Source organism: Bubalus bubalis, chromosome 5 (assembly GCF_019923935.1).
Source record: "Bubalus bubalis isolate 160015118507 breed Murrah chromosome 5, NDDB_SH_1, whole genome shotgun sequence".
NCBI classification, from domain to species: Eukaryota; Metazoa; Chordata; class Mammalia; order Artiodactyla; family Bovidae; genus Bubalus; species Bubalus bubalis.
This window is the reverse complement of record NC_059161.1, coordinates 59,407,551-59,432,162: the sequence shown is the minus strand read 5'-3', so window position 1 is coordinate 59,432,162 and position 24,612 is coordinate 59,407,551. Positions and strand designations below refer to the sequence as shown.

Genomic DNA, 24,612 nt, shown 5'->3' with positions numbered 1-24,612 from the left:
TTCATGTGTGCAGACTTCTGTTCTAGTAGGTGCAGAAAAATATATGAAAAATACTGTCAGTCCTCAGGATTCTTAAAATTTCATTGGGAGAACAAAATAAGCAAGCATAATAGCAAAATAATAAAAACATTTGTAAGTGGACTGTAGCCCTCCAGGCTCCTCTATCCATGGAATTCTCCAGGCAAGAATACTGGAATGGGTAGCCATTTCCTCCTCCAGGGGATCTTCCCGATCCAGGGATTGAACCCGGGTCTCCCCCATTGCAGGCAGATTCTTTACCATCTGGGCCACCAGGGAAGCTCCACGCGCCCCCCCCCCCCCAAAAAAAAGAAAACATTTGTAAGGGGCCATAAAAACTGAGAATGATTATGTTGTAATGATGTGACATAATTGAGGAGGGGGTAGAACAACATCGAACCATCAGAGTTGGATGCTACATTCCAGAATAATGAAAGTAAGTTTGCAGTAGATTTTCAAAGAGTATTGTAGGAATATACCTATTCTACCTATACTATAGAAACATACCTGTAACAGCTAGCCTGCCTAGTGTAGATACTTAATAAATGGGTGTTGTATAGGAAGTATGGGGAGAGAATTCAGACTTGCTTTGGTTTTGTTTTAACCCTGAGTTATATTTCCAAAGGCAAAGACAGGTTACCTCAAAATAACAGCAAAATTCTAGCAGCCCATGAACTTGAAATTGTTGTGGGCTGTCTGCAAATCTGTGTTTTTCATGGCTCAGAAGAGAAGGCATTGAGGTTGATTCTTTCTCTTCATTCGCTAGGATTCCCTCCCACCAGTGAACATTTATGCCGAATAAAGAATTTTAAGACTGGACCTGGTATCACCACCATGGGTGTATTTTCATTCAACAGTCCTTACCCTAACTTCACTAGAGGGTGTATTTGGTCCTCTGTGTGTCAAAGACCAAATTATAGAAGCCAGAAAAGATGCAGTCCATGAACCTGGAGAGAGTAGAGTGTTTGGGTGCCAAAATTTCAAGGGAAAAAATACATGGGCAAACTGCTTGCCATTAGGAGCTATTTTCTTGGCACATTTGATTAAAGTGTATGCAAGCCTGACAGCTTTCTCCAGGCATCAACTGTCATGAACTTGTTCCAGTTCATAACCATTTAGGATTTTCCACCACTCCGTCAACTTTCAAAGAAGAGGGTTAACTTTGTGCCCTCAAATGGAATTGGAAGTGGTTTGTTAATCCCTTTTAATCGGCTACTCCTCTAACCAAATGCACATGCTTATTTTTTTTTCCTAGTTCAATTGTTAATGATATTAAATTGGCCATTGGAAACGAAATCATTCTATAGATATTTCCCGTATGGTTTCTTAAGGCTGTCTCATGCTGCAGGGTCTTTTGTGAGAGAACAATGGATTTTTATCATTTTCAATGATTGCCCTAACTTTTTACAGATGCCATCCCGCCCACTTTCTACAGACCGTACTTTAGAATTGTCCGATTTGACGTCTCCTCGATGGAGAAGAATGCTTCCAATTTGGTGAAGGCCGAGTTCAGAGTCTTTCGTTTACAGAACCCAAAAGCCAGAGTGCCTGAACAACGGATCGAGCTGTATCAGGTAATTTTGTTTGGGTTATTTGAATGGACAATGAGTTTTAAGTCTTAGGGTAAAGGACTTACTACAGACTGAGATTTTTCTGAGCTGATACGTCATTTTCTACACTCACAATCATGGGACAGGCCCTCATTTGTTATTCCTCTCACAGTGAAAGCTCATTCCTGAGTTGCTCAGGAAAGCAGAACCTTTAATGTGAAGGGGGGAAGCTCTGAGCGTAAATGGTTGGAATGACCATCCTCTGGAAGGCTCCAATCCTGAAATTCACCCCCTACTCTGGAAAGTCAGATGGTGCAAGACCAATCCCGCCCCAAGGAGAGAAGTCAGCTACCTTTCTTTTCTCATCTGATGGCCATCTTTTCCTCCTTTTCTTCCCTTCCTGTTGTCTCCTCTCCATCCCTTTTACTCTCTTTTCTTCCCGTCTTTGCTACCTCCTGTCTCTTCACTAACCTCATCCAGCCTCCTCTTCCTCTCTGATTCTACTCAGGCTTTCCAGTCCATCCCCCACCAAATGCACATCATCTGTTCACCTCTGCCCTCCATTATTTCAGGCAGCCCTGGCATCTCATCTCCCTGGGTACAGGTGCTGGGCAGCAGTGTCGAAAGATGATGATGATAATGGTGGTGGTGATGAAGGTGATGATGATGGTGATGATGATGATGATGGTGGTGGTGATGAATGATGATGATGGTGGTGATGATGATGACGATGGTGATGATGGTGATGAGTGATGGTGATGATGATGATAGTGGTGATGATGATGGTGATGATGGTGATGGTAGTGATGAGTGATGGTGATGATGATGATGGTGATGATGGTGGTGGTGATGATGGTGATGAATGGTGGTGATGATGGTGATGAATGATGATGATGATAATGGTGGTGATGACGGTGGTGATGATGATGATGATGGTGATGATGGTGATGAGTGATGGTGATGATGATGATAGTGGTGGTGATGATGGTGATGATGATGGTGATGATGATAGTGATGATGATGGTGATGATGCCAAGTTACTAAGAGGTGAGAGATGTTCTTAACAGCTTATTACTCATGTGGTATCAGCATGACCCAAGATCTTTAAGGGACTCTGATGCACATGAAGGCACTGCTCTAAAAGCCCTGAGTCTAGTAAGGGAGGCAGACATGGTCATAGTGAATATGTCATAGTGTCATTTGAACACAGTATGTAGGGGGCAGAGTTGGAAAGATTTCACTATGGACTTGATGTTTGTGTGGGGCCTCAAGAAGCATCTCTTAGAGCAGGATGAGGGATGGTCATTCTTGACAGAAGGAGTCACCTGTGCAAAAACAGGGTCTCCTTTGAAGGGGCCTGTAGAAGATACTGTAGAGATGGTGCCCAGTGCTAGGGGGTGAGGAAAGACCCAGGGAGAGGGTTGCCCTCCAGGGAAGGTATGTAAAGGGAGATAAACAAGGTCAAGAACTGACCCAAGAAACCTAATGTTATGGAGGAAACATGTGAGACAATATGACTGAGAAGCGGGCATATCTGAGGGAATGAGAGAATTGACATCTGTAGGTGGAAACCTCTAATTGTCCTGGATTGTAAACGTTTGGAAATTTGGTGAAGACTTTTCTTTGCATTTATTAGGAAAATGGAGAAATTATCATACAAATAAATGTTGGTTATGAAATCTCAGAATGAAGTTAAAGCTGTTAAGAGTTTTCAAATACTAGTTACATGTGTGTTCATGAAAAGTGATTCTTACTTATTATAATGGATCCTCAGGTACCTTCCTTGGAGACCTTCGAATTTTAAGGCATGTTCTAAAAGCATCAGACAGAGTCACCTTTCTGTGTACCAGACCCTCTGCTAAGCCCTTTATTAATATTATCTCTGTTCTCACAGCTCTGCTATGAAGTTTGCATGATGAGGCATCTTTTTCCCCCCCCATTTATTGACATATAATAGCCACATAACATTGTATTAGTTCAAGCTGTACAATATAAGGATTTAATATATGTATATATTGCAAAATGATCACCACAGTAAGTTCAGTTAACACCCATTGCTTCACGCACTCATACATCTGTTTTTCTTTGTGGTGAGAACTGCTAAAATTTACTCTAGTAGCAACTTTCAAATATTCCATATAGTATTGCTAACTATGGTCACTATGTCATACATTACATCCCTAGAATTTACTTATCTTATAACTGGAAGTTTGTGCCTTTGGACCACCTTCACCCTTTTAAAATATTCTTTCTACTCCTGTATTCTTATTTTTACAGAAGAAGGTGCTGAGTCACAGAGAAATTAAGTCCCTTGGCCAGAATCACAGAGCTGGGGGAGGGGGGCAGGGCTGGGATACAAGTCTAACTCTGACTCCCAAGTGCTCACTCCTCACCACATTTGCTGTTTGTAGCAAATCCTTTCCTACCTCTTTGCCTCAAAATCAGCCAGAATAGAAGAAAAATAAGAGAAACTAGGCCGGCCAGAGGGTGGAGTGATATTTGGAGGGAAAGCAAAGACTGAGTTCTCTGAAAAAGCAGCTTGATCAAAGTTAGTCAGAGATACTATAAGATGATTTGAAAATTAAAAACATGATTCCCTGTCCTCCTTTTTCTTCTTTTTTCAATTAAGACACTCTTACATGCCTCCCTGTACAGATGGATTGTGCTCTCTGGCCCTGTTTTAATTATGTGACATGTGACTTCAGTTAATTGAAGGCAAGGTTTGTTAGGTTTTGTTGCCTGTAACGTAAGCTGCTAAATCACTATTATTCTTTGGCTCCTGACTTTTTGCCCTGAGGTGTGACCTCTGATAGTGGAATACTGATGGTTTGTCTTCCTCACAGAGGCCGTCTCATCTCCAGGAGGGGATCTGTACTTGGAGGCTGGAATTTAGAGGACTTTAATGAGTCCTCAAGGGATGTGTACATTCCCAGAGGTTACTGCAGCAGTGGGCGCCCCATGACATGAGCAGCAAGCTCTGTTCCAATTAAAGTCCCCAAATTGGAAAAGATGGGGCTTCCCTGGTGGCTCAGCAGTAAAGAATCTGCCTGCCAAGCAGGAGACACGGGTTCAATCCCTGAGTTGGGAAGATCCCCTGGAGAAGGTAATAGCAACCCACTCTAGTATTCTTGCCTGGACAGAGGAGTCTGGCAGGCTATAGTCCCCGAGGTCGCAAAGAGATGACTTAGTGACTGAACAACAATTGGAAAAGATACAGGTCAAGATGGAAGCCCATTGAATGGAGACTGTGACCTTGGGTTTGTTCAATGTCACTGAACGCAGGAATCTGGGAAGGAGGTACTTTTAAGGAAAATAAGGAAGACTAACATCTTATCTATCTGGAGCTCAGCTATGCTGCAATCTAACCTCCTGAAACACAGCCAAGGTCCAGAAGTAAGTCAGAGAGATCCCTGAACACCTTCACAGAAGACACAGCACACATGCAGCTGAATCACTGGAATGGCAGCCGTTGGTCCTCTCTGGAACCAAGAAATTTGAAACACTGGATAGGAAGGAGTGCTGGAGGAAGACACTCTGACAGGAGGAGGTGAACCTTTAGACTTGTGGTGTTTGCCAGCGCACCCCAGTGATGCCATTTCAGATCAAGTCACAGAATGCAATGTCTCTTATGGATAATTTTCCTAAACCTTATCCAGTTTGTAGTTAACCCAGTCTTTGTCTCTGTGGCACCCTGCCTGCCTTCTGACACCTGCTGTGGCCTCATTGGAAATCCCATTTTGGCTTGTTTTTCTCCAACTTTCCACTTGTCTTCAGTGCATTTGGAAGTCTTTGCAGCCTTCAGTGGTAAAGCTCCCTGGTATAAAACTCCCTTCTGTCGGGGGACAGAAATGGATGCTTATGATAACAGCCTTGAATTATGTAGGTGAGGCTAAATTATGTTCAGGTAATAACTTGAACGCATGCCATAAAATGCTAGAGAGTTTTATATCCAAAATTGCTTAAAGGTTATTTTGAAAAATAAAATACTTAAATGGACAGATCTTTAGCTGTTCGGAGAGCTCAACTATTCAGAAGGACAAAGCCTCTGAAATTTCTAGATGCCCTTTGATTACTGTATTACTTAACACATAGCTGACAGCCTACTTCCTAGAGGAAAAAGATAGGATCACTAGGAAGAGGTTTTCAGGGTGTTTCGATGGTTGTATGGATGATTTATTAGGATCATTCAGGACATTGACTTTAAGCAGGGGAAGAGTATGTGGGTGTGTGATCATGTGCGCTCACATGTGGGTGTAGGAGATACTCCCCTACCTATAAAAGCCCTGGGGGAGCTTCTACAAGCCCTGACCATGGCCTCTTTCCTGGAGATTCTGATTGTCCCTGGAAAGGAAAAGATTTCCCTGTGGACAGATGTGGTTTCCAAGAGCTCTCCTTGTGATTCAGATGCAGTCATTCGCCGTGGGCATCACAGATTTAAAACATATCCCAAGGTTGGGGGTCATTCTGTCCCATATTGTAGATGGTTACTCTTTCTAGAGTCAGAATCCCAGGCGGGAAAGACCTAAGATAGCATTTCTGGGAGCAAGCTCAGAGTTAGTTTCATCTGGGGTTCTGCGTCTGTTGATTTCTCCCTGCCCGGGGGAGTCAAGACACCCGAGCTTCTGTGGAAATCATGTTTAGTTTGGCAAGGCGACTCTCTCCTTCCTCTCTCTACAGAATAGTCTGTCAGAGCCGTGATGAATGGTGGTAACATAAAACCGTCCTGTCCTCCTCCTACCCCTGACTTCTGTTATGTTCATGGACTCCAAAGAGCATATACTGGTGTGATCATGATATGACTCCAGATGGACAGCAGTATCACACGGAATAGGAAAGGGATAAAGCCTTCTGATATGAAGGGAAAGAGGAAAACGGAAATTTTTTTCCAAATAGCAGTGACCCTTACTGTATTTTTAGAGATCTATGCCAAAGGGAGCCTTTATTGAAATGTGCTCCGATAAAGCTCCAGTGCTCTGGGAATGTTTTTGAACCTACTAATATTTAGTAGAGCTCTCAGCCTTTTTGGAAAATTGAATACATCTTTATTTGATTAAATCACACTTGTATTTATGATTAAAATCATGCCCAGAGTTATGAGAAGGGGAAAAAATAGGAAAGAGGAATCTTCTTCAATTTGGATATTGCCAACACGAGCAAGTGAATCTGCCACCTTGGAGGAAGCTAAGTCCTCAAATTTACAAGCAAAGAAATGAGTCATCAAGAAATTAATAAGTTAGTTAAGGGTGTGTATGACCTTGTGGCCACAGGAAACCACCAAGGAATACTTGTGTTTAGGGATGATGACCTCCAAAGACCTTGGACCTTCCAGCTATTTATAGCTTCCTCTCACCAACTTATACCCTTTTCACACTTACTGCCCTTTTTTTTTTTTAAATTGAAGTCAAGTTGATTTATAATGTTGTGTTAGTTTCCGTTGTATAGCAAAGTGATTCAGTTATATATATATACATATATATGTATATATATTCTTTGTCAAGTTCTCTTCCCCTATAGATTTTTACAAAATATTGAGTATACTTCCCTGTGGTATACAGTAGATCCTCAAACTTAATTTACGCCTATCCCCCTCCCTTTTCCCTTCGGTAATCATAAGTTTGTTTTTTCTGTCTGTGGCTCTGTTTACTGCTCATTTCAAACTTTATCACCTCTAGGATAATAAGATTTGTACCTTTATAACTTTTTCGATTAGTCACTGTTTAACTGACTACCCCAAATTTTATGGCCTCAGATACCAATTTTTTATCAATTTTTAGGAGTCAGAAACTTGGACAGGACTTGACTGGGCTGTTCTTCTGCTCCATGTGGCTCTGACCTGGGTCACTTGATGGTGCTCAGGTGGGAGCTGGGCTGAACTGGACGATCTATGATGAATTTGCTTCTAAGCTTGGAGCTGGAATGGGATGACTGAGCCCCTACTCCTCTCTAAGTAGTTTCAGGATGTACCCATGTGGTCTTCCCAGAAGAAGAGTCAGGATTTTTTACCTGAGGCTCAGGGGCCCAAGTGTCCAAGGCAGAAGCTGCCGGTCCACTTAAAGACAAGGTTCAAACCTAGCAGAACTTCCCTTTCACCTTATTCTATTGATCAAATGTGCTACAACCCAGGTGAAATTCAAAGGGAAAGGAAATAGACCCCATCTCTTGATAGAAAGAGTGTCAAAGAAGTTGCACCCATCTTTAATCTGCCACACCAACACACTGTACAGAGTCATAGACAGAAAACTCTGAGTGAGTGCCTCCTAGCATTGGTAGCAGAATTGATGCCAGTCATCTAGCAATATGGAAGAAGAGCTATGACAAACCTAGACAGCATATTAAAGAGCAGAGACATCACTTTGCTGACAAAGGTCCAGATAGTCAAAGCTATGGTTTTTCCAGTAGTCATGTATGGATGTGAGAGTTAGACCATAAAGAAGGCTGAATACCAAAGAATTGTACTTTTGAACTATGGTGCTGGAGAAGACTCTTCAGAGTCCCTTGGGCTGCAGGGAGATCAAACCAGTCAATTCTAAAGGAAATCAACCCTGAATATTCATTGAAAGGACTGATGCTGAAGCTGATGCTCCAATACTCTGGCTACCTGATGTAGAAGAGCCGACTCATTGGAAAAAGACCCTGATGCTGGGAAAGACTGAGAGCAGGAGAAGGGGATGACAGAGGGTGTGATGGTTGGATGGCATCACTGACTCGATAGACATGAGTTTAGGCAAATTTTAGAGGTAGTGAAGGAGAAAGAAGCCTGGTGTGCTGCAGTCCACACTCTACAAAGAGTCAGAGTTCAAACTTAGTGACTGAACAACATAAATAATCTAGCCATATATATTAGACTCAGCTTGTGCCTTGCAGTTGCTCAGGGTCTGGTGGAGGAACAGATGTGTAAATGGTGTTTCAATAGTACCGTCTTTCTGTTAATTGAAATATACCCAAGAGACTTCTAGTGCAAAATCTGGAGAATCCAGAGGAATGCCTCAGAACTCATTCCTTCCAGAAGGGAATTGTGAGAATTTGGCAACATCCTACCATCTTGGTTTGATTCCTTGGGTGGACAGGCAGATAATTCCAAGATAATACTCCATCTGCCTGAATCAAGATATTTCTTTGAGCCCAGCAATACTTATAGCAGAAATATCTGAATGCATCTGCTTGAGATAGAAGTAGGTTTGGTGAATTACAAACACAGTATTTTTTTTTCATTCACTAGTTCACTAGTCACCCTTAATGAGACAACATGGTGTAGTGTTCAGTGGTGTGAGTATTGTGATCTAAACTTTCTTAATAATTCCAGTTCACTTGCTGTTTATTGTAAGGGTGAAATAAAACCATGTATATAATTGCTGGATGGAGGGTGGGCAGTTGATCTATGTTAGTTCCCTTCCTTCCTTGTCATCTCTTAGATTTTGACTTCTAAGTCTTTACTTCCTCCAAGAGGAAGAGCCTTTTACAAAATTACCTATCAAAGTCAGTTGCCAGATTATTTTTAGGTTAATTTATTAGCTTGAGGCCACTAAAAGAAAAACAAAAGAACTCCTTGATGCAGTGTGATGTACTGGGTTGATACATCATGAAACATCAGGAGAGATGTCATCTTCTCACATGGGGCTGGCATGAGACCACAGAGGTTGCTGTCAGATAGCTTGCTAGAATACAGTCTGCTGGTGGTTCTCTGTTAATCAGTAGAAGATAAATGTGTTGGAGTGAAATGAACTCAGTGAATTTCCAATGAAACAGATTTCCTGACCTTGGCCATAAGAAGGGCGGTAGTAGTGTTTATTTTTGTAGAGATGGAGCATTCAGCTTCAGTTGAAGTTACCTTTGCCTTAATCAGAGACGCCCACCCCTACCTCTACTAGATACTCTATCACAACTTTGATGAACAGAAGTAAAATACAATCTGTCCCTCTGCTTTTCCTCATCCCTTTCTTTAATCCTTTGGATTTTATTTTATTTATTTTATTTTTTTTGGACTATGCTGTATGGGTGGGATCTTAGTTCCCCAATCAGGGATTGAACCCTTGCCCCCTGAAGTGGAGGCACAGAATCCTAACCACTGGAGCTCCAGGGAATTCCCAATCCTTGGATTTTAATGCCTAGTTGGATTTGCGTTTAGACAGGCTTGCCAAATGTGATGATTTCTTATCTTTAGAGATCTCTTGCAAGACTATACAAAAACAGTGGCTAAATCTAAGTCCCATGCATTTATCTCTGGCTTCAAACTGTACAATACACATGAAATGACTTTTCAGAGTTGCAAGTGAAAGCATGACTTGATGGTTATGGAGCAAAATAAATAAACGAAGATTTTAGTGGGAAGGAGTGAATCACCCACCACTTTAAATAAACATCATATGTCTTCTCTGAGAAAGATTTTAAACTATGCACACCCTTAAGGCTTTACAGTGAAAATTCAAAGTAGATGGCCTCCACTTGCTTTTTAAGGGATTCTAAAGCTGCAATTCAGCCCTGAATATTCACTCGCAGGACTGATGCTAAACTGAAGCTAGAATAATTTGACCACCTGATGTGAAGAGTTGACTCATTGGAAAAGACCCTGATGCTGGGAAAGATTGAAGGCAAAAGAAGAGGGTAGCGGAGGATGAGATGGTTAGATGGTATCACCAACTAATTGGACATGAACTTGAGCAAACTCGGGGAGATAGTGGAGAACAGGGAAGCCTGGCGCACTACAGTCCATGGGGTCACAAAAAGTCAGACACGACTTGAGTGACTGAACAACAAAACTGCAGAGTGAAGGATGAGGTTCTTGTCATTGCAAGGACCAGAGTACTCAGTGGGGTTAATGAAAACTGCACCCTTTTCCTGATCCCAAACCCATGCATGTGCACACGCACATATGTGCCATCGTGCCGCACACACACACACGCTCACATACACACACACACACACACACACACACACACACACAGAGTTCAGCTTTCAGTTCTCATATTGCCCAAGGGTTTATAAAATATAAAGAGGTCAGCCAAGAAAACTGACTGTCTGTTAAATTAGACTTGCAAAAAGTGCCACTGAAAAAAAAGTTATACTGTGCTCCTGTTGTCCAGAATTTTACAGCATACAATCCCCTTAATACTGATCCTAACTCTGGCGCCACATTGGAGACACACGCGGTATAGTAACCCACTTAAAAAAAAAAGCCATGAGGTATAATAAACACTTTGTTTGCACAAGGCTATTAATACCTCAGGTTTTTGCAAACTGATCGAGTGACATGCTCGCCTCGTAAGGAAATTGGATCATTATCATTTGCATTAAGTTATGACGTTACCCAGAGTCTAGGAATCCTGTGAGCAGACAGGACCTCAAAAGTGGTGCAAACAGCCACCCTTCGCCACTGTATTAAAAAAAAATGTTAATAATCATGCAATTGTAACTAATAATTCTGTTCTTTTGCATAATGCAGCTCAGTAACCATGTTGATAATTATCACTGACATATGCATTACTAACCATGTGCAGGGCATTATTTTATGTGCTTTATAATGATTGATTCATTTAATCACTATAATAATCCTATTATTATCTTAGTTTTACAAATGAGGAAACGGAGGCACAGAGAAGTTGAGCAACTTGTCCAGGCCACACAACTTGGAAGAGACAGAGCCAGGATTTGAACCCAGGTGGCCTAGCTCCAGAGGCTGTGCTGCTGCTTACTTTATCCTACTGGTAGGAGGATCGCAGGCTTTGGCGTTGGGCCAGTGTGGGTTCCAAGTGTGACTCTGGGGAATCTGAGAAAGGCACAGCACCGAAATGATATCTCTATCTGTTAAAAGTAAATAAAAACACCTAGTTGGCCAGGCTTTTGTTAGGCATGAGCAAATGCATGGAAATTCCTAGCACAATGAGTCTACTCAATGGTTAGTATTATTGTTATTCCCAAAGCACTGATTTTGAACTTTTATGAGAAACCATCTCTTACATTTGCAATCTTTTCAAAATCTCTTAGTAATGAGAACACTCACCTTGGACCCTAGTTCTCCGGGTCCTAGGTGTGCAGTGGCTGTCCCACGAGTTTGCTTCAGGACTTCCTTAAATAATATTTTCAACTCACTCTGCAGGTGGGTGGTCTCATTCAATTGCTGGTGAGTAGCTCTGGGTGGGAAAGAAAAGGAACATTGCAGCCAGTCAGCCCTGGGTTCACCATTTGCCTTTTTTTGTTTATTAATATTAGTTTTCTGCTCTTACAAATCACTTATCTCTCTGAGCCTCAGTTTTTCATCATCCGATGGAGATACAGTTCTTGTCTAATGAGTTGGTGTGAAGAGAGCACCTCTGTAGAGTGTCTGGCACATTGGCTGTGTCAGGAGTGGATTATTTTCATCAGGGTTTTGCTTGTCATCTAGAACTTGTTTATATTTCCCCTAGAGTGGGTTTGTGATCGTAAAACTACTCCTCGATGATGTCAGTCATCTCTGGTTGGATGATGTCATTCATCTCTGGTTGGACGAGGTCTCCTCTGACCCATTTCCGGGGATCAGCGGAGCAGAGCAGGATTATGGGAACAGCCGAGGTGTTAGCGTTCTGGATATTTGCTTTATCAGGACTCTGACACAGCTCTGATGAGTTGACTCTGTGATGTGTCTGGCTTTTCTTTTTGAAGAAACCATTACAGAATGACCGACCCCAGTGAGGATGCCTTTGTACCTCTGTCTCACCACCACACAAATAGGCTTGATACCTGCTTCCTGTGTTGACTTCAATAGTTTTATTTTCATCTTATAATTGTATGCCAATTTTTCTATAACTCCACCAGGGCAAAAATTGTTCCAAAGAAGGATATATGTTTATTTCCTGGTAGCAACAATAATCAGAATATTTGGGGGAACTTTTGCTTTAGAACTGTGTTTAGAACCTACAAATACTGAACCATGAATTCTTTCAATGGGGACGAATCTATATTTTTGAAAGATCCTGTTGATTCTTGAAAATGGCCAAAACGGCCAGGTTTTTTTTAATTTTTCAGAAATTTGTTTTGTTTCAGTATTTCCACACTTTCTGTTTTTGGCTGTGCTGGGTCTTCACTGCAACATCCAGGCTTCTCTGGTTGCAGTGCATGGGATCTGGAGCACGTGGGGCTCAGTAGCTGCAGTCCATAGGCTCTATGGTTGTACCACATGGACTTAGTTGCTCTGCAGCATGTGAACTCTTAGTTCCCTGACCAGGGATCAAACCTGCATCCCCTGCGCTGGAAGGCAGGTTTTTTTTTTTTACCACTGGCCCACCAGGGGTGTCTCAGCCAACAAGGTTTTAATGAAAGTCAAAAATAAAAATAGTTAAGTTGATTTTCCTATGTGATTTAAAAAGTGTTTAAAGGATGGATCCAAAATCCAACCACTTCTAACTTCCCTGCCTCTACTACACTGGTCCCAGGACTTGGACTTTTGTAATGGCCTCATCTCGCCGTTTGCACCCTGGCGCTGTTCGAGGCCATTTGCAACACAGCAGTGGGGCTGATTTCTCCCAAGAGTTTGCTTAGATCCAAATCTCCTGCACAGAGCCCTGTCACGGCTTCTTACCTCACTCTGTGTAAGAGCCAACAGCCTTTTTGTGCCTCGTGAGGCTGCCCCTTACCCATTTCTCACTCGTCCCCCAGCCATGACTGGTTCCACTCAGGGGGTTCTTCGTCCTTCCCTCTTTGCTGCTCCTCACCCTGGGCTCACCTCCTCCTCACATCTGCAGCTGCTGTTCCTTCCACCCACAATGCTCTTTACTGCTTCCCAGAGCCTCTCTCTCATCGTTCCTTCAGATTTTTCTTCAAATGTCACTCACTCAGAGACCTCCCTGGCCATCCTGTGTGATGTCTAAGGTCCCTCTTCCTAACATGTACCATCCCCATTCTTCACTGTTTGTTTCTCCTCCATACCCATGCCCTGTGGTAGACTTGATCTTCTCTTCTTCATCTTATTTATGATCTTCATCTTATTTACCTCTGGGGGTAAACTCCCAGAACAGCACCTCGACAAACGTCTTTGAATACACTGAAGGAACATTTCAAAATAAGATTTAAGTACAAGGAACACTGTGGAAGTAAGAGTGTAACATCATCAGGGGACTCTTGAGAAACATCATTTATTTGGATTTGAAAATTCTGCTAGATTTGTTTTAACCATAGCCGTGTAGCTATTTATGAAGAAAGAAACATGGATAGCTACTCATTTTCTGTTACTTATTCAGAGCTACTTCTGGTAAGTGAATAATAACCATCTAGATAAAATACATACATATATATATAATAAATTAGTGAAATTGATACTCTTGGGTAACCCATCAACACGGTAGAAAAGACAGGCTCTTTGTTTTTTTTAGACTCATTACTTTAGAGTCACACCCCCTAAATTAAAGGGCTCAGCTGAATGTGAGCTGGGACTTGAATTATAGTACAGGTCACATGGGTTGTTGGGAGCCAGGAAGAAGGAGAAGGGGGTTGGAAGTGTGTTCCCTAAGTATGTGTGTGTTCGTGTCAAGTTGCAGCAGGATTGGAAGGGGAAATTGAATGAGGAAATGAAGATATGGCCTCAGAGAGCTTGAAGTTTTGTTGGCGGGACTCATTCACCCCATGGTAGGAAGCAACCTGGTCATTATCAGCACCCTCGGTACTGAGCTCTGTGGTTTGGCCCCAAGGACCAACTAGAACTATGGTCTTGACTGTTTCCCTTCAGATGCCATCACTGATGGTTGGAAGGCATGTGCCTCTTTCCTTGCCTGTGAGGATGTGACTGCTTGAATCATTTTCTCTGTTGTGTGATTTACATCCAATGGTCTTGTGAATGCTGTTGAGCTGCAGAACATCAGAGACTTTCCATTTACACAAAGGACTCCTTCATCCCCCAGACCTGTAGAGATGCATTTGCTTGTTTATACAGATGTGCAGTCAGCACAAAGTCCTATGTATGGAGACTGAAAAAAAGTGAAGGAAACAATAGGGAATTATGAGGTGCTTCCATCAGAGAGGAGAGGCTTCCCTGTGTGTGTGTGTGTGTGTGTATTTATAGGTATGTGTGTATTTATATGTATGTGTGTGTATGGGCTTCCCTGGTAACTCAGCTGGTAAAGAATCTGCCTGCAATGCAGGAGACCCTGGTTCGATTCCTGGGTCTGGAAGATTCCCTGGAGAAGGGATAGGCTACCCACTCCAGTATTTTTGGGCTTCCCTGGTGGCTCAGATGGTAAAGAATCTGCCTGTAATGCAGGAGACCTGAGTCCATTCCCTGGGTTGGGAAGATCCTCAGGAGAAAGAAATGGCAACTCACTCCAGTATTCTTGCTTGGAGACTCCCCATGGACAGAGGATTCTGGCGAGCTACAGTCCATGGGGTTGCAAAGAGTCGGACAAAAATGAACAACTAAGCATGTATCTGTGTATATATTAATATATTGTGTACGTGTATGTATGTGTGTGTATATATGTGTGGATGTACATTTGTGTGGTGTGTATGTATATATGTAGCTTGCAAGTATCATTTCCATAAAGGTCATTAAAGCCCTCTGTATGCCATACTTTATTAATTGCACTTGGATCTGTATAACATAGTAGCATATCAATGTGCATTCAGTTCAGTTCAGTTCAGTTGCTCAGTTGTGTCTGACTCTTCGCGACCCCATGAATCGCAGCACGCCAGGCCTCCCTGTCCATCACCAACTCCCGAAGTTCACTCAGACTCACGTCCATCGAGTCAGTGATGCCATCCAGTCATCTCATCCTCTGTCGTCCCCTTCTCCTCCTGCCCCCAATCCCTCCCAGCATCAGAGTCTTTTCCAATGAGTCAACTCTTCACATGAGGTGGCCAAAGTACTGGAGTTTCAGCTTTAGCATCATTCCTTCCAAAGAAATCCCAGGGCTGATCTCCTTCAGAATGGACTGGTTGCATCTCCTTGCAGTCCAAGGGACTCACAAGAGTCTTCTCCAACACCACAGTTCAAAAGCATCAATTCTTCGGTGCTCAGCCTTCTTCACAGTCCAACTCTCACATCCATACATGACCGCTGGAAAAACCATAGCCTTGACTAGACGGACCTTTGTTGGCAAAGTAATGTCTCTGCTTTTGAAAATGCTATCTAGGTTGGTCATAACTTTCCTTCCAAGGAGTAAGTGTCTTTTAATTTCATTACTTTGGTCAGTAAAGAGAAAGAGTTAATATTAGACATAATAATGTAGATTTCTCAGCTCCAAAGAGACTGTGTTATCAGGTGAGTCTTCCTTTCAAAGTTGATGTGCATTCTGTAGGCTTCTACTATACAGGATCTCATGAAGCTCTTATGAAGAACAAATTCCTTACAACCTCCTAGAGGGATACAGTCACTGGAGAGCCATGGCAATTACAGGATGTGGTGATGAGAGAAGGAGGCAAAGAACTGGGTCTGTTAGGCCACTTTTTGAAAGATTCATGCAGTATGTAAGCTTGTTAGATACCCACAAGGTGACCCAGCGTTGCTCAAGGAGGCTGCAGTTAAACGGGGCTGGGGGGTTATGTTTATGCCTCATGGAAGAGAAGTCTTTACCCAATTCTGCTCTAAGACTCCACTTTCTATTACATGGAAATTCAGCTCTCTTGCTTTTTGTCATCATTTTCATTCCCACAATGAAATATATTAAGTAAGGTAAAATGCAGTATAAAATTATTTACATTGTCTGGTGATTCTTTGTCATCATAGTTAGATAGAGATAAAGATATATAGATACAAATGTCTATTTATGAAATCTCTGTGAAGTGTGTGTCATATGTATGTATGAAATTCTGAAAAGTAGTTTCTATCACTTCTAAAAGATTGATTGTTCACGGGCTTATATGTCACTTGATCATATATGTCTTTCTAATGAAGTCCATTAGTCAATAAGAATTTACTAAAGTTGGACCATGTAAACTGCAGTGGAAAATACTCTTTGGAAGAATAAGAAAGTGCTTTTTGCTTTGAAGAACTTCCTAATCAGACCGAGCAGCCGAAAATAGCCAACCCTGTGTAATGTATGAACATCTACTGTTATAAGTTGAATTATATCCCTTCAAAATAGATATGTAGGCATCCTGACCCTCAGCACTTCAGAACGTGACCTTATTTGGAAATAGGTGCATTGCAGATGTAATTAGTTAGCATGAGGTTATACCGGAATAGGGTAGGCTTCTAATTTTATATGGGCAGTATCCTTCTAAGAGGACAGCTGTGTGCACGTGAAAAGATGTGCAACATCCCCAATTATTATTAATAGAGAAATGCAAGTCAGAACTACAGTGAGGCATCACCTAACACTGATGGCCATCAGAATGGCCATGATTAAAAAATTTACAAATAACAAATGTTAGACAGAGTGTGGAGAGAAAGGAATCCTCCTACACTGTTGGGAATGTAAATTGGCACAGCAGCTATAGAGAACAGTATGGAGGCTCCTTAAAAAACTAAAAATAGAGCTATCATATGATCCTACAATCCCACTCTTGGGTATATATACAGAGAAAATTCTAATTGGAAAAGATACGTGCATCTCAATGTTCATAGTGGCACAATTTACAATAGCTAAGACACAGAAGAACCTAAGTTAACATTGATACATGAATGGATAAAGAAGATGTGGTACGATGATATATACAATAATATACACAAGATATATACAATGGAATATTACTCAGCCATGGCAAGGATAGTTGAGATGCTGAATAGCAAAGTTAAGGTTCAGAGAAATTCTAAAGTGTTAAAAACCCAGGTCAAAAAAGAGCTTCAAAGTTACTGGAGACATATGTCTAATTTGCATTTAGATTCAAAAATGAACTGTGTCAGTATATACTAGAACGGTAGTTCTCTGAGTAGTCCCGAGACCAGCAGCTGGTGCATTACCAAGGAAGATGTTAGAAATACGAGTTCTTGTGCCCCTCTTATCCCTATTAAGTCAGAAGCTCTAGAGATGTTTTGATAAGCCCTCTAGTTGTGTCAATGCAGGCTGAAGTTGGAGAACCACTGGCTAGAAAAACCAACCTCGTTCTCTGCCTTCCTTCATTTCTTTGTCTTTATTCAATGTCATTCCAGAAAGGACTTGGGGTGGAAAATCTGACTTAACGGTTTGTGTAAGAACAAAGGTTTTATTTTACGAAAAGTTTAGATTCAGTGGTGTGATGTGGCTGCTGCCAAAAATAAAGAGTTGGCATTGGAAATAGTGACCAGAACAAGGGAAGCAAGAGGCAGCCCCCTCCCCATTTGGCATATTCTCTATATTTGCCATATTGCACTAGACCGTACCTGGAGTTTGTTGAGGAACTGATTTTCAGAGGGATATTGAAAAGGGGTTTGACAAGGATGGCAGAGCTCCACAAACCTTGTCTCGAAGGAAGAAGTTGAGGAAAGCCCCCTCCTATGATGGGGGGCTGACAGAGAGAAGAAAGAGAACTTAACATCGTGTTCCAGAGGGCAGAAAACATACAGTGTTGGAAAGCCCCCTCCACTGGTATGAACAGGGCAAGATTTTTCCAGGCTTTTTCTGCAAGGTGTTGGCAATCCACGTAAGTCCCTCAGGCTTTTTCTCCTCCAGCTGTAGTATTTAGATGATAAGGGCTAGAATGTCCACTTCACAGGTGTCTGTGAAGACTGAGAAATGTGACAATGTTTCAATATTTGAAAAACTAGCATAATTGTATGATGATGAACCAATGGTACTGTTATTAACTAAGATGAGTTGATGGAAATTTTAAGTTCAAGATGAAGAAAAATTTCAACCTACCAGTTGGCCAAAAGAGGGATGATCTTCCTCAACAAGTAGCAAGTTCACTGTCATGAGAGGTCTTCAGATCAAGACAGAGATGTTAGAGTATGAATTGTTTTGGTTTGAAGAGCTGGCCCCTAAGTGCCTCTCTGACGCTTGTATTTCATGACACAGAGATTAGTGACTCAAGGTGAGGTAGATCTAAGAGATTGGTGCTTGGAGCCAGCGGAATGAAGGTTTAATTTGGCATTGCCTCGTCACTCTGTGCATGCCAATACGTGCCACAGCAAACGTTTTAAACACTGAAATGCATTTAAACCTTAAGTACATACATTTAAACCTTAAGTACATTAAAAATCAGGCTTCCCAGGTGGCACTAGTGGTAAAGAACCTACTTACCAATGCAGGAGACATGAGGTGCAGGTTTGATCCCTGAGTTGGGAAGATCCCTTGGAGGAGGGCATGGCAACCCACTCCAGTATTCTTGCCTGGAGAATCCCGTGGACAGAGGAGGCTGTCCATAGGGTCGCACAGAGTCGGACATGACTGAAGCAACTTAGCATGCATGCACATTAAGGACATTTAAAAAGTCCATCCATGTCTCTACAAATGAACCAATTTCGTTCCTTTTTATGGCTGAGTAATATTTCTTTGTATGTATGTACCACATCTTCTTTATCCATTCCTCTGTCAATGGACATGTAGGTTTTTCCCATGGCCTGGCTACTGTAAACAGTGCTGCAGTAAATATTGTGCGTGTGTATTTTTAAATTATGTTTTTCTCTGCATATATGCCCAGTAGTGGGATTGCTGGGTCATATGGTAGTTCTATTTTTAAAGGAACCTTCATACTGTTCTTCATACTAAGGAGGGAAGGAGAGTGGAATGGATTGGGAAATTGGGATTGAAATATATACAATACTATGTTTAAAATAGATAAGTAATGAGAACCTACCGTATAGCTTACAGAAACCTACTCAGTGCTCTGTGGTGACCAAAATGGGAAGGCAGTCCAAAAAATAACCACACACACATATAGCTGATTCATTTTATTATGTGGTAGAAACTAACACAACATTGAAAGCAACTATACTCCTGTAAAAATTAATTAAAAAATGAAAGAAACATAAAAAAAATTAAAAAGGAACAAGATGGGCCCACACTAGATAACCTCATTTTCGTTTTTCTCTCCTATGATTAAATCTCTCTTTCCATTAAAAGTCTGATTGAATGGGCCCCTAGGTTTTTCTATAGATCTATTGATGTCTGAATATGGAAAGTAAAATAGAATTCCCAGTGCTTTCTTATAACTCTTTGCAATGTTTCATAGGAATGGAAGAGGTGTCTTCTTCAGGTTCTAAGCCAAATCCTGAATTGATTTACATCATTTTTCCTTTAAGACTAAGATTTCCTCTGGCTATAATTCTGCATCTAGAGTTCTATTTCTTCTTTTTTTCCTTGCTCCTAAACTATTGGGTAACATTGGTGACTTTTGCCTCTCTCCACTCCCTGATTGGCTGGTTTCCAGTGTCAGACAGATGAATGGATCCTTTTGTGCAAGGAGTTTTGAAATATAGGGAAGAACTGAGAGCTTTGCCAAAGATAGTAAGTGGGCATTTTACACATATTACAGATAATGTGTATGTATCAATAACATAATGAAGGTACCATTCAGGCATCGCTGTGGGTGGTAGCTAAGTAAGAGACAGCTATATCTCATTTTTAATATATTAGAGACTCTCTTCTAATTTAGTCAACAACAGTTGTTGGTCTGTTATTTAAAGAAAAAAGTCAGTTAAAGCAAAAACTTTAGAAAAAAAATTATAAAAACAAAATTGGGGGGAAGGCAGGAGGTAAACTTTTATTTTAACTTAAAATGTATATATGTGTGTGTATATATGTGTTTAACACACACACACCCTAACACAATTTAAATGCTGAGTTTTTTGTAAAAGACCAAGGGCTCTTCTTTGACTCTGGCTCTGTCTGTTGCCAATCCAGGGCTTCCAGGTGGCTTAGTATTAAAGAATCTGCCTGCCAGTGCAGGAGACATGAGAGACATAAGATCCCTGGGTCAGGAATATCCTCTGGAGAAGGAAATGGCAACCCATTCCGATATTCCTCCCTGGAGAACCCCATGAATGAGGAGCCTGGCGGGCTACAGTCCATAGGGTCACAAAGAGTTGGACATGATTTAGCAACTGAACAGTGACAACAAATTGCCAATCCATGTCTTCTCTTTTGCCTAAACCACATCCATAGTGCATTGTCAATGATTTCTAGTTTTTAGTTTCTTTGAGGGAGAGACTCATTTCAGGACATCTGCTAAGTGAACAAAGTGCAGGATCCTTCTAGATTTTTAACACATTGTGTTTTTTTTTTTTAATTTGATAGCTGTCACTCCCACATCTAAAATTGGAAAAAAATTATCACAGTAAAATACACATAACATAGAATTTAACTTTTAATCATTTTTTAGAGTATACAATTCAGTGGCATCAAATAAATCCACAATGTTGTCCAACCATCATTGCTATCCATTTATAGAAAAATTTTCATCATTCTAAATGGAAACTGTGCCCATAAAAAATAACTTCCCATTCCTGCTACCCCCAGCCCCTGGTTACCTCTGTCCTACTTTATATCTTCATAAAGTTGGCTGTTCTAGGTATCTTGTGTAAGTGAAATTGTACAATATTTGTCCTTTTGTGTCTGACTTATTTGACTTAGCATAATTTTCAAGATTCATCCATGTTTTAATATGTCATCGTTTCATTACTTTTCACGGCTGAGTAGTATTCTATTGTATGTATAGACTGCATTTTCTTTATCTGTATATCTGTTGATAGACACTTGGGTTGTTTTTATCATTTTGCTATTGTGAATAATGCTGCTATGAACATTGGTATACAAGTATTTATTTGAGTCCCTATTTTGAATTCTTTTGGGTATGTATCTAGGAGTAGTAGAATTGCTAGATCATATGGTAATTGCATGTTTACCTTTTTGAGGACTCACCAAACTATTTTTCAAAAAAAAATTTTTTTAAAGAAACTTGTTTTGGGAAGACCTTCTAAGGCATTCAGCTCAGTTCTCACAGAAGCGTAGCTTTCTTTACATTTGGTCCTGTATTTCATCAGTTTCTAGAACATCTAAAGAACTTGGATAATTACAATATCATGTTCAACTTGATATTGAAAAGGCTTAGAAAGATATACGATTGATACTCTCTAAGCACTCAACTGGTAAGACCAGAAGTCCTTGGAACATACTAGAGAGTATCTTTCCAGTAATGAATCCCAGTGTGCTGTGGGCATCAGCCAATACCTATTACAGAAAAAATGGAGAACACTGATTAATCTGGACAGTAAAACAGCAGCCAGTTAAGAGAGTTTTTACAATTCAACTAAATTATCTTTGTTATGATAAAATGTATAAAGGAATTTAGAAACGATTGTGATTCTAGAAAAAAAAGCCATCCAGGACTGTTAATATCAATACACTTGTTGGGACACTAGCAGAAGAAAGGCTGACAGAAAAGGCTAAATAGAATGGGAAGTTGACCGAGGTGCTCATTTTTTTATCAACTCTGGAATTTAAGAAAATTCTACTCGATAAAAGCAGTGGATTGATTCTTTCCTTACAGCTTAATTTAGCGTGGGTGATAAATGGAGGATAAACAGGGAACAGGGAGAGTGTGCCTATTCTTAGAAAATACCTTTCAAGTTAAGATTCGAGACTTTGGGATGTGATTAGAAGGTTTTCTAGCCAGTTCTGAAATTAAACCACCAAGCTGTAGGAGGAGTACTTTTATACAGCATCATCCATCCTTATTGGTGACCCAAGTGATTAAAGGTTTGGGAAACTGGCCCTCAAAATATGGGCTAAAGGAATTGGGTTTATTTAGCTTAGAGAGGAAGACTGAGCATGCTGAGGGGGACTTAATAATAGTCTCCAAGAATATGAGGGATATTCTATGAGTGATGGAAAGCAGCTGTTTCCTGTTTCCACTAAGGACTGGATAAGAAAGAATGGAGTTAAATTGCAACAAGTGGGTTTAAGAACTCCTTGGCCATAAAGTTCAAGACAACAAACCCACAAGACCGAAGTCACTTCTCTGTTTCAGAATTTGGTAGCTCAATAGCTGTCTTTCTTGGTGGTTTGAATTGGCCTGTTCTTGAACTAGTAAAAAGATATGGAGGACCTTTCACCCGTGTGAGAGTATGAGGTTGTCCGATGTCAGAACGTACCAGTGTTCTGTGGCTGAGGAAGCACTTATCTTCTAATGAGATTTAAAAAGAAAAAAAAATTCAGAATCTCTTTGCTCCTCCTTGATTTGATTTTAAAGCCAGATAATCTAGATTTACTTTCTCTATAAGATAAATTTAATTAGATTTGCTAGTGTGCATTTTTTCTGCCCATGTTGTCAATGTGGTCATGATTTTTTTTTTAAATTCTGTATTTTTAGTGAGATGGTGTGTATTTGTATATATACACATATGTGAAAAGTGAAAGTGTTAGTTGCTCAGTCCTGTCCAACTGTTTGTGGCCAATGGATTGTAGCCTGCAAGGCTCCTCTGTCCATGGAATTCTCCAGGCAAGAATACTGGCGTGGATAGCCATTCCCTTCTCTGTGGGATCTTCCCAACCCAGGGATCCAACCCGGGTCTTTTGCATTGCAGGTAGATTCTTTACCATCTGAGCTACCAGGGTAGGCCCACATACACATACACACACACACATATATGTATACAGACATATATGATATCTTAAGTTATGAGATATATACATGTATCTCACAGATACATATTGAAGATGTTTGATATATGATAGATATATATTTATCAGATGTAATTAATTCAACAATGGAAGCAATGTTTTGTTCTAGACAGTGCATCTAAGTGTTAGGGATATAAAGATGAATAAGATATACACTATGTTAATTAGAGCTTCCCAGGTGGCACTGGGAAAAAGCTGGCTTAACACTCAACCTTCAGAAAACTAAGGTCATGGCATCTGGTCCCATCACTTTGTGGCAAATAGATGGGGAAACAATGGCAACAGTGACAGACTTTATTTTCTTGGGCTCCAAAATTACTGTAGATGGTAACTGCAGCCATGAAATTAAAAGATGCTTGCTCCTTGGAAGAAAAGCTGTGACAAACATAGACAGTGGATCAAAAAGCAGAGACATCACTTTGCTGACAAAGGTCCATCTAGTCAAAGCTATGGTTTTTCCACTAGTCATGTATGGATATGAAAGTTGGACAATAAAGAAGGCTGAGAGTCAAAGAACTGATGCTTTTGAGCTGTGGTGTTTGAGAAGACTCTTGAGAATCCTTTGGTCTGCAAGGAGATCCAACCAGTCAATCCTGAAGGAAATCAGTCCTGAATATTCATTAGAAGGACTGATGCTGAAGCTGAAGCTCCAGTACTTTGGCCACCAGATGCAAAGAGCCGACTCATTAGAAAAGACCCTGATGCTGGGAAAGATTGAAGACAGGAGGAGACAGGGAAGACAGAGGATGAGATGGTTGGATGGCATCACTGACTCAATAGACATGAGTTTGAGCAAGCTCCAGAAGATGCTGAAGGACAGGGAAGCCTGGAGTGCTGCAGTCCGTGGAGTTGCAAAGAGTCAGACATGACTGAGCGACTGAATAAGAACAGCAAGGTAACAGTAGTGGTAAGGAATCTGCCTGCAGTACAGGAGACATAAGAGACACAGGTTGTCCCTGGGTCAGAAGGACCCCCTGGAGGAGGGCACGACAACCCACTCCAGTATTCTTGCCTGGAAAACGCCATGGACAGAGGAGCCTGGTGGGCTACAATCCATAGGGTCACAAAGAGTCAGACATGATTGAACTGACTTAGCATGCACATGTTAATTAGGAACAAAGCAAGAACACAAAGCGTTATGAAATAATACATCATGATAGAAAGTCAGCTAGAGGAAGAAATGTAAAGTTGGAAAGGTGAGCTTTGGGAATGTTACAGTTTGTAGTCAATGAGACAGATGGAAATGCCTGAAAACGTCTTCTCAACTATTAGGTGAATTGTACTGATTTTCCTGAATTGGATAGATAGTGTCTTATTTCCCCAACTGGGAGTATTTCCAAGGCAGGAAATCAAATCAAGGTTTGATTTCCAGAGGATATAACTGTTAAGTTGCATCTTGAAAGTTATAGGTAAGTCAGCATTAACTAACTACATATATGTCCTATGTGGTATATTTTCATCTTCTACCAATATTTACTATAATCTTATTAGACATATTTGCCTCTGTCATTGACTATTTTCTGTCATCTGGAAAGGGGTAAGGG

At 40.9% G+C, this 24,612-nt stretch overlaps 1 protein-coding gene across 5 annotated transcripts in view; it reads left to right on the top strand.

Annotated features, from left to right (window-relative positions):
* The window catches only part of TGFB2 (transforming growth factor beta 2), a 95,390-nt gene that overhangs the window by 55,774 nt on the left and 15,004 nt on the right, over nucleotides 1-24,612 (top strand). For all 5 annotated transcript variants that reach the window (XM_006076181.4, XM_006076182.4, XM_006076183.4 and 2 more), the window contains one exon: nucleotides 1,429-1,592. In XM_006076181.4, the coding sequence (XP_006076243.1) occupies nucleotides 1,429-1,592 (164 nt within the window). The remainder of the gene's footprint in view (nucleotides 1-1,428; nucleotides 1,593-24,612) is intronic.